Consider the following 11,159-nt stretch of genomic DNA (forward strand, 5'->3'; position numbering starts at 1 on the left):
TTTCACTAAACATTTAAAGAACTAACACCCATTCTCCTCAAACTATTCCAAAAAATTCAAGAAAAAAAGACTTCCAAACTTGTTTTATGAAGCCAGCATAATTCTAACTTCAAAACCAGATAATGACACTACAAAGAAAGAAAACTACAGGCCAATATCCCTGATTAACATAGATGCCAAAATCCTGAACAAAATACTAGCAAATTGGATCCAGCATTACATTAAAAAAATTATTCACCATGACCAAGTGGGATTCTTCTCAAGGATGCAAGGATGGTACAGTATTCAGAAATCAAGAAATGTGATACACCACATAAACAAAATGAAAGATAAAAAAACATATGATCATATCTATAGATGCTGAAAAAGCATTCAACAAAATCCAGCACCCATTTCTGATAAAAATGCTCAGCAATGTGGGAATAGAGGGATCATATCTTGACATACTAAAGACAATATATGGAAAACCTACAGCCAACATCATATTCAATGGGCAAAAACTAAAGTCATTTTCCTTAAGAACAGAAACAAGACAGGGATGCCCACTTTTGCCACTCTCATTTGACATAGTTCTGGCCACAGTAATCAGACATGAAGAAAAAATAAAAGGCATCCAAATTGGAAAGGAGGAAGTGAAACTGTCATTATAGCAGATAATATAACATTACACACAGAAAACCCTAAAGACTCCATCGAAAATCTACTAGATTTAATAAACAAATTTGGCAAAGTAGTGGGATACAAAATTAACATAAAAAAAATCGACAGCATTCTCATACACCAATGACGAACTCACAGAAAGAGAAACTGAAAAAACAATCCCATTTACCATCATGGCAAAAAAATTAAGATACCAAGGAATAAACTTAACCATAGAAGTAAAGGACCTATTTGCAGATAACTACAGGACATTGAAAAAAGAAATAGAGGAAGATATAAAAAAGTAGAAGCACATACCTTGTTCATGGATTGAAAAAATTAACATCATTAAAATGTCCATACTACCCAAGGCAATCAATAGATTCAATACAATCCCCATCATAATACCAACATATTTTATAGAACTAGAACAAATACTTCAAAAGTACATATGGAACCAAAAAAGACCCTGAATAGCCATAGCAATCTTGAAAATGAAGGACAAAGTAGGTGGGATCACAATACCGGGTATCAGGTTATACTATAAAGTTACTGTAATCAAAACAGCCTGGTACTGGCACAAGATCAGGCATATCGGTCAATGGAAAAGAACAGAACAGAAAACCGAGAAATTGACTCAAGACATTATGCTCAATTAATATTTGACAAAAGTGGCAAGAGCATACAATGCAGTAAGGACAGGCTATTCAGTTAATGGTGTTGGAAAAATTGAACAGCTACATGCAAAAAAAAAAAAAAAAAATGAAGCTAGACCATCAACTTACACCGTACACAAGAATAAACTCAAAATGGATAAATGACTTAAGTGTGACTCATGAATCCATAAAAATCCTAGAAGAAAATGTAGGCAACAAAATTTCAGACATCATATGCAGCAGAATATTCATTGATACATCACCTAAGGTAACAGAAACAAAGTAAAAAATAAACACATGGGACTACATCAAACTAAAAAGCTTCTGCACAGCAAAATAAACAACTAACAAAATGGAAAGGGAGCCCACTGTACGGGAGAGCATAATTGCCAATGATACATCAGATAAGGGGTTAATTTTCAAAATATATAGAGTGCTCATACAACTCAACAAAAGAAAGACAAAGAATCCAATTAAAAATGGGAAGAGGTAAAATAACTATGAGGCATCACCTCACACCTGTCAGAATGGCTGCCATCAACAAATCATCAAACAATAAGTGTTGGCGAGGGTGTGGAGAAAAGGGGACTTGAGTACACTGCTGGTGGGAATGCAAACTGGAGCAGCCACTATGTAAAGCAATATGGTGTTACCTCAAAAAGTTAAAAATTGAAGTTTCATTTGACCCAGTGATCCCACTTCTAGGAAAGTATCCTAAGAAGCCTGAAACACCAGTCAGAAAGAATATATGTACCCCCATATTCGAAGCAGCACTATTTACAATAGCTAAGATCTGGAAACAGCCCAAATGTCCATCAGTAGACGAATGAATAAAAAAGCAGTGGTACATATACACAATGAAGTACTATGCAACTGTAAGAAAGAAAGATCTCTTATCCTTTGAGACGACATGGAGGGACCTGGAAAGTATTATCCTAAGCAAAACAAGCCAGAGAAAGACCAGTATTGTATGATCTCACTTATTTGTGGAATATAATGAACATAACTGTCTGAGGAATGGGGTAGTCCCAGAGACGTGGAAGTGGGGTACAGACTGACAATCCCCAGAGGAGGAGACGGTGGGGGAGAGATAAACCACAGAACTTATATGCATGTGTGCATGAACAATGGACATGGACAACAAAGCTGGGAACAGGTCAGGGAGGGAGGGGAAGGCGGGAATCAGTGGGGGGAAAAGGAGATACATCGGTAACAAAAATTAATTAATTAATCAATTTAAAAAAGAATTTGTATATTGAAGTACTTAGGAGTAAAGTGTAGTAGTGTCTGAATCTTCCTTTGAAATCCATAAAAATATAAAATGGGTTAATGGATGGATAGGGAAATGGGAAATGGGTAAATGGAAATATTGGTGATAAAGTAAACATTGAAAAGTGCTAATTGCAGAATCTGGGTTCCTAGGATATGAACATTTTTGTACAATTCTACTAATTTCTCTATTTGTTCAAATTTTTCTATAATAGCATGTTGTGGGGGAGAGACAAAAACTACTGATGCTAAGGAATTCTCCACTAATCAAACTCTTGTATCTTTCTTTGCTCCTGAGAGATGGGTCCATGAGAACAAAACAATGAGACTTTGTTAAGAAATAGTGATTTCAGTCTGGCCAGTGTGGCACAGTGGGTGAGCATTGACCCATGTACCAAGAGGTCACCGGTTCAATTCCCAGTCAGGACACATGCCCAGGTTTTGGGCCTGATCCTCAGTGTGGGGCACGCAGGAGGTGGGAAATCGATGTTCTCTCTCATCAATGTTTCTATCTCTCTCTCCCTCTCACTTCTTTTCTCCACAAAATCAATAAAGGAAAATTTTTAAATTAAATTAAGAAGATATATACATTTAAGAAAATAAGAAACAGTGATTTCATCTAGGTAATAAATCCATGGCAAGACCCTCTGACTCATCTATCTTAAAAGTAGAATTCAGAAATGAGATAGTTGTTAAAAGGAATGCATTAACACATTTTTTTTTAATTAAAAAACAAAGTCAGACTTTTTAAAATAGGGTAGGATTTACTTTGCCAATTAGATTATATGACTGGCTTTTTCTATATTGAGTAAATTTAAATCAGCAGCGCCAAAAAGTTTTGAAGAAAATATATTTAGAGCACAAGATACAATAAAAACATTTTATTTTAAAATACTATATTGTCCCTGGCTGGTTTGGCTCAGCAGTTAGAGTGTCAGCCTGCGGTCCCAAGAGACCCAGGTTCGGTTCCCGCTAAGGGCACATACCTCAGTTGCAGTTTGTCCTCGGCCCTGGTTGGGTTGTGCGGGTGGCAGCCACTCAATGTGTCCCTTTCACGTCGATGTTTCTCTCTCTCTCTCTCTCTCCCTCCCACTCTATCTGAACAAAATATCAAAAAATGTCCTCGGGTGAGGATAAAATATATAAATAAATAAATAAATAAATAAATAAATAAATAAATAAATAAATAAATAAATAAATAAAATAAAAATAAATTTAAAAAACTAAAATAAAATACTATATTGGCAAAAATTCATTCAAATTAACAATATTTTTATTTTTCCAACTCTTTCTGAGTGCATCAGTTTAAATAAGTTACCTCTAAGTGAAAAAGTAAACAGGCATAGTTACTAGTTATCTAAAAAGACTTTTTATTATAGTTTCTAAAAATTGAAAAAGAGAATGATTCTAGTACATAAGTAACAAATCCTTTTTTGCAAGTCAAGTGGTTTCTGATATTTGTTTTCAACACATTTGAAAGAAAATCTAATCAGGTAGTCAGACAATAGATTACAGAAAGACATTTCTGAGAGATCACTGTGTGATTTTTGGCAAATAACTCAGAAAGAGCTGAAGTAATTAAATTACATTCTATTAGAATGCTATCTATATTCCCATATTCATATATGTTTGAACAAGTCTCAGTATATAGATCTCCAAAAATAAAAGTAGAAATAAAATTTATACTAAGCTCTTATTCTAGCAATAGCTAGTATTCATCCATAGATACATGGGAGGAAAAAATCCAACTCATTCAAGGTTGCATTTCTAATAATATTTGACTTTTGTTTTTTTCACACACAGATACTTTATTGGTTTCCTCTACAAGAGTTAGTAACATCAATCTTTTTAACAGAAACCTCAGGTCATTTGAGAGGCCAAACGGATCCAAGGAAACAGAATGAAAATTAAATATTTAAATTAATCAAAAGGCACTACAACACCACCTAGAACCTTCTACCACGGTGGTAGTGGGCTAAGGAAGATTAAGCTACAGCAAAATAATCTCATGTAAATGTTAAAGAACGCACAGCAAAAAGTGAGGTTTGCTTTCCAAGAGACTATGTATGGTACAATGTCCATTGGTGCCCAATAAGGTATTTGGCCAGGAAAAGTTCAAGGTAGTTGAAGGTCAAACCAAATGGAAAAGGAACAGGTACAAAAGAGACTAGGCGACAGTTCCCTAGCAGAGGGTGAAGGGTCAGGCTTTTTTACCTCCCAAGAAGAATCACTGCCTTGTGTGCTGCCTTCCCTCAGGCCCCCACCTGAATGCTGCTTGCCTTACAGGGAATCAGCAATCAGAGCTGGATTCTGGGCTGCCTAGGGCTCTTGTTGTAATTTAGTATAGACCTTAGAGAACTTGTCACATATTATGGGGGTGGGAGGGCGCTTGGGTTAGCTTTGTTCTTTTTCTTTTTATATTTATTTTGGGGTTGGCTCTGTTGCTAGTAGTTCTGAACCTAGGAATCCCAGAAGCATTCATATGAAAAGTAGTCTGAGGTTCCCCAAACATAAACACCCCCACACAATACCCTTCAAAGTCTGAAATCTTGCAGAAGCTGAGCTATAGTTAAAGCTGCAAAGCCCACAAAAGCAAAGAAGCCAGAATGAAATAATGCAGGTAGGAAATCCTAGTAGTTAGTCTCAGTCTGTCTTTCCCTAATTTTGGAGAAAAGTTAATATACCTGGCATGGGATGCAGAAAGCTACTGGAGCAAGCTGGGGCTTCTGCTGAATTTTTCATTGAACCAAGGACAAAGAAGGGAACGGGTTCACTTTATTTTTTTAAAAGCCTCAGAAGTTATTCTATTATAAAGGGACATGGTTGAACAGGTAGGAAACAGAATCCCCATTGTGAGTTCTCCTGATGGATTCTGCAAGGATCATGGAGATGTCGATCACCTGTATTTTGGAGCAATGCTTCATCTTATCCTCCTGAGGTATGGTATTGTTGACCACAACTGCTTCAAAACATGAATTGTTAATGCGAAAAATGGCCGGGCCAGAAAAGATTCCATGAGTCAAGATAGCATAAACTCTGGTGGCTCCAACTGAAAGAAGTTTGTCAGCTGCATGGCAGATGGTGCCACAAGTGTCAGCCGTGTCATCCACTAGAATGGCTACCCGATCCTTCACGTCTCCTATCAGCACCATGCGGTCCACTTCACTGGCTTTCTTCCGTTCTTTGTGAATCAAGGCAAAGTCAAAATTCAACCAGTCTGCAATGGAGGTAACTCTCTTAACTCCCCCAGCATCAGGTGAAACAATAGTGCAGTTCCTCCACTCAGAGATATTCTCCTTTATCCACTTCAGGACAACTGGCTCTGCATACAAATTGTCCACAGGGATATCAAAAAAGCCCTGAATTTGAGAAGTATGAAGGTCCATGGTGATAATATGATCTGCACCTGCTACGGAGAGCATATTTGCAACAAGCTTGGCTGAGATTGGAGCCCGGCTCTTATCCTTCTTATCCTGCCGGGCATAAGGGAAGCATGGGATGACTGCAGTAACACGGCTGGCTGAAGCAATCTTACAGGCATTAATCATGATCAAAAGCTCCATTAGATTGTCGTTAATTTCACCACAGCCACTCTGAACGATGTAGTCATCCTCTCCACAGACACTTTCACCAATTTCAACACAGGTCTGCTGGTTGCTGAAGTTCTTAGTCACCACCTTGACTAGCTCCAGGCCCAGGCGGTCAGCAATTTTCTGGGACAAGTCATGGTGGGAGCTGCCGCTGAAGATTTTGATATTCGGCATCTTAGCCAGTTCCCCTCGGCACTCCTTGTTCAGTGATCACTGCTGCTGCCAGACCCTAACCAAAGTCAACCCAGAGACTCAGTACTAAAAGCTTCACGTTGCTACTCTGCCATCTTACGTTCCCGCCCGGCGCTCGGCTCTAAATTGCCCAGTCTAATATTTGACTTTTTATGTTTTCCATTTATTTATCAAAATGTATAAAATATTTATGTTTTGAGCACTTTTATACTAATAATGGTTACAATAACTCAATTCAGAGAAACATTTTAATAGCTAAAATGTTATGTTCATAGGACATTTGTTAAAATTTTATTTTATATTTATATTTTTGCTGCAAAGAAATATGATAAGTTGATCAATAAAAGACTTTCAAGCATGAAAATCCATCACATTAGCCCTGGCTGGTGTGGTTCAGTTTGTTGAGCATTGTCCCATGCACCCAGACAGCGGTCATAGGTTAAATTCCCTGTCAGGACACATTCCCTGCTTGTGGGCTCCATCCTCAGTAGGGAGTGTACAGGAGGCAGCGATTGATGTTTCTCTTTCTGTCTCTCTCTCTCTCTCTCTAAAATCAATAAAAACATATTTTGATTTTTTAATTATGTTTTAATTGGTTTTTTAGAGAGAGAGGAAGGGAAAGATGTGAGAGAGAAGCATCGATTGGCTGCCTCTTGCATGCCCCCTACTGGGAATGGAGCCTGCAACCAGGGCATGTGCCCTGAGCTGGAATTGAACCAGGACCTTTCAGTCCATGTGATGACATTCAATCCACTGAGCCACACTGGCCTGGCAATTAAAACATATTTTAGCCTGGCCAGTGTGGCTCAGCGGTTGAGCACTGACCCATGCACCAAGAGGTCGCTGGTTCAATTCCCGGTCAGGGCACATGCCCAGGTTGTGGGCCAAATCCCCAGTGGGGGGAATGCAGGAGGCGGCCAATCAATGTTCTCTCTCATCAATGTTTCTATCTCTCTCTCTCCCTCTCCCTTCCTCTCTCTCTTAAATCAATAAAGAAAAATACTTAAAAAAAACCCATATTTTAAAAGGATACATCACATTAAGATGCAATTCAATAGGGAAATGAATGGAAAAATGAATTAAAGACATATATATATATATATATACACATATATATGTATAAAATTTTCTGGCTGTTAAAGAGTTTATTCTTTTAATTTTCAAATGGACAGTAGGTATTATATTACTATGTACTTAGATTTCGTTTAGAATAATGGTGGAAAATAACAATAAAGAATTATGGGTTTGAGGATTTTTTTAAATTCTCACCTGAGGATATGTTTTTTATTCACTTTAGAGAGAGGAAGAAAGAGAGAGAGAGAGAAACCTTGATCAGTTGCCTCCCATACATACCCCGACTGAAGATTGAACCCACAACCTGGGTATGTCCCCTAACCAGAATCGAACCTACCACCTTTCGGTATACGGGATGATGCTCTAACCAACTGAGCCACACTGGCCAGGGTGATGGGTTTGAGTTTTATACCAACATTTACAATAGATTGGAATTTACATTTTGTTATTACTGTGATTACTGTGACTTATAATGGAAACATTTTATATCACATTAAACATGTAAAAGAGGATTCATAAATTTTTAAAATTCTTTTAGGGATATGAGAACAAAAAGAACAAAACCACTAGTCTAATAAACCTTTTTCTACTCTATAATTAAATGATATTCTATTGTATTTCTTTTAAAATTTTTAAAGTTTTGCTTTTACATTTATTTCTCTAATCAATCTGGAGTTGATTTTTATAGTGTATCAAGTGGAGAAATATATTTTCCCCCCAAAAGTAGTCGTGATTGACACAGCAGCATTTCTTGACTGGCCCATTCATTCTTTCCTCACTAATTTGCAATGCTACTTTGGTCATATATTAATTTTCTATATGGAAACATGTGGGTTTATTTTAGTCATTACTTTCTCTTTCATTGGCCTCTTTGCCTATGTGTGGAACACATCACATTGTCTAAATCATTCTAGCCTTTATAATACATCTTGATATTTAGAAAAGCAAGTCTCCACACTGTTCCTCCTTGTTTCTCTTCCTCAAAATTGTCTTTACTAATCTTGCCCTTTTTTTCCATATGAATTTTATAACTAGTTTGTCAAATTTCATTAATAACCTCTGTTGCAATTTTTATTAAAATCACACAGGATCTATACTTAAATTAATTTGGGGAAATATATTTATGATATTGAGTTTTCTAATTCATGAATATTGTGGAGGCAAAGACAGCTAGTTATCTACCCAAAACCCATCCTCCTATCCTTCCTAATAGCACCCTGATTTATTCTGGGTGATAATGTGTCCAGATAAAAGAATACACTTCTCACTCTCCTTTACAGCTAGTAATAGTCAATAAGGTGCAAATGCAAATTCGATAAGGCTTCTGGAAAGGGTCTTTAAAGGGCCCTGTCTTAGATAGGAAGCCATCGCTCATCCCCAGCTTCCTCCTTCTTCCACTCACAAATATCCCCTTTTCTCAGCTCTTGAAATCATGCCTTTACAATCAATTCACACAGCCACTGGCTCTGCTGGGAACTTCCTTATTTCTTGCAATCACCTCCTAAATCATTTTACTGGGTTCCCCATCCCCCCACCCCAACCCAGCCCATCCATTCTCTACATTACTATACTAGGTTGATTTTTTAAAAAATCCAACTCTGATCATTTCACTGCTTTACTTAGAACTCTTTTGATGGTTCTGTTGCCTTCAGAAGTGATTCCTAAACCCGACTGCACTACAATCAGCTGGAGAACACGAGGGAGCTTCATATTCTCCCAAAATACAGCCCATATTTACTGACTCAATCAGATGAGGCGGGAGTGTCTGGGAATTAGTAGTTTCAAAAAGCTCTTCAGGTGGCCAGCCTTCTAGTGACAGTGACACCAGATGGCCACCACCACTGGCCTTGGAGTAAAAGTCCCTCGTAATTTCCAAGAACTGTTGGAAAAACTCGAAGAAGGCCAGAGAGGGGTAGGAAATGGTACAGTTAGCTGGGGTCTAAAAGATGACAAAGAATGTGTCAATGTAAGAAATGTCCAAACCTGTACATTTTTGTTTTATTTGAGCCAAACTGACAATTGCCAGGAAGCAAAATCTCAAAGAATTGAGAAAATGCTCCAGAAAATGGCAGTTTTACCACTTATTTTATACATCAGAATCAAAAGAGAGGATGTAAGGAGGTTACATGAAATCCATTGGTGATAGATTAGGGATGCAGGAGAAAGCAAACCAGGGAAATCTCTGGGATTGGATAACAAGTAAAAAGAATAGACACATACTCCTTTTACATTAGTGGTTATAGGATAGTTAACAACAATTAACATGATAATAATAACAACAATGACATGATTTGTGTTTTCTCCTTTGGTGAGGCTGCTGTGCTCTGAGGAGTTAGTGTAGGGTGGAGAAATTACTTTGATATTCCAAAGATATGTTATCAGGTATGTTATCTTAGATATTTTTAAAAATAGACAATAGGCAGGCTCAGTTAATGTGAAGATGAAACTTTGTTAAGGAAAACTACTGCCCTAGGATATGACTACCCATCACTAACTGTTTTTAGTTAGAAAGTTTTAACTACAGATCATTCTATGTATTTGCTTTTGGCCTCTGAGTTTGTAAGGCCGCTATGCAGGCCTCTTCTGAACTTGTCAAGTTTAGTACATGAAACCTTTCTTCATCCACATAAGACACTTACAAGATGGACAGGGATGATAATTGAGTCTCCAAGAACAATTTATGAAAACCAACTATACAGCCTTAAAATAGAATGTGGACCTAAACACCCAGAAGCACCTCCCTTTGTAAAATTGGTAACAAAAATTAATAGTTCTAATGGAGTTGTGGACCAAAAGCCATATCAGTGGTAACAAAATGGAAGAATTCATAAAGCATCAAATTGTCCTGCAGGAGCTTTGGCACCTAATCATGTCTAAAGAAAATATGAAACTGGGTGGCATAGGCCACGAGGAAGCAAGCATACTCCACGGTGGCAGTGGGATCATTAGCTGACCAGGTCACATGCAGAGATAAGTAAATCTTAAAGAAGAGCTGGATTTGGGAGAAGACGATCTTTTCTTTGGGAGAAAAAAAAGGCAGTGGAGTGAATGGAAGCTACATAGACCATCTCCCAGGACCAAATTGGAATTACAACAAAAATAAAGACAAATCGTCAGGAAGGGGCAACCGAAAGGCAACTTGGAGGACCACATAACCAGGGACACTGACTCAATCCTGGTAGGCTTGCGAGGACACAAGAGGGGGCTAGGAGCCACGGTCCGCAGTGGCCTGGGCTGGGACCAGCGGACTCGGCTGGGACCAGGGGACTCGGCTGGGTCCTGTGGCCTCGGCTGGGTGCTACGGCCTCGGCTGGGTCCTGCGAAGTCGGCTGGGTGCTACTCCCTCAGCTGGGTCCAGCTGCCTCGGCTATAAGCTGCTGCTGCCTCGGCTGGGTACGGAGAACACGGCAGGGCTTGTGGTCTCGGCTGGGTGCTATGCCCTTGGCTGGGTACTGCAAACTCTGCTGGGTGCTATGCCCTCAGCTGGTGCCACAGCCTCGGCCACCCTTGGCTGGGAGCAGCGCCCTCGGGTTAAAAGTCCCAGGCGGCTCCACGACGCAGAGTCAGGACAGAGGCTAAATTGGCAGGAGCCACTCAACTTGGGCTCCAGCAAAGGGAAGGCAGACTGGACTGGAACTGTGTGGGGACACTCGGGATTTGGAGGGTGCTCAGAGCTTTTGCTGAGTGCAGCCACGCAGGACCTTGGTCATCTTACTCCTTCCCAGGGCCCTGGGGAGAG

The 11,159-nt window shown here is 38.9% G+C and overlaps 1 protein-coding gene and 1 pseudogene across 1 annotated transcript; one reads left to right on the forward strand and one right to left on the reverse strand.

Annotated features, from left to right (window-relative positions):
* Nucleotides 1-4,893: 4,893 nt before the first annotated feature.
* Nucleotides 4,894-6,446, reverse strand: LOC118635978 (ribose-phosphate pyrophosphokinase 1-like). The gene has a single exon (XM_036271061.1). It carries the CDS (start codon nt 6,326-6,328, stop codon nt 5,372-5,374), a length of 957 nt encoding a protein of 318 aa, XP_036126954.1. The 5' UTR covers nt 6,329-6,446; the 3' UTR covers nt 4,894-5,371.
* Nucleotides 6,447-9,248: 2,802 nt separating this feature from the next.
* LOC118635303 lies at nt 9,249-10,373 on the forward strand (annotated as a pseudogene).
* The last annotated feature ends 786 nt before the right edge of the window (nt 10,374-11,159 follow it).

The sequence above is a fragment of the Molossus molossus genome, unplaced genomic scaffold (assembly GCF_014108415.1).
Source record: "Molossus molossus isolate mMolMol1 unplaced genomic scaffold, mMolMol1.p scaffold_m16_p_2, whole genome shotgun sequence".
Classification (NCBI taxonomy): domain Eukaryota; kingdom Metazoa; phylum Chordata; class Mammalia; order Chiroptera; family Molossidae; genus Molossus; species Molossus molossus.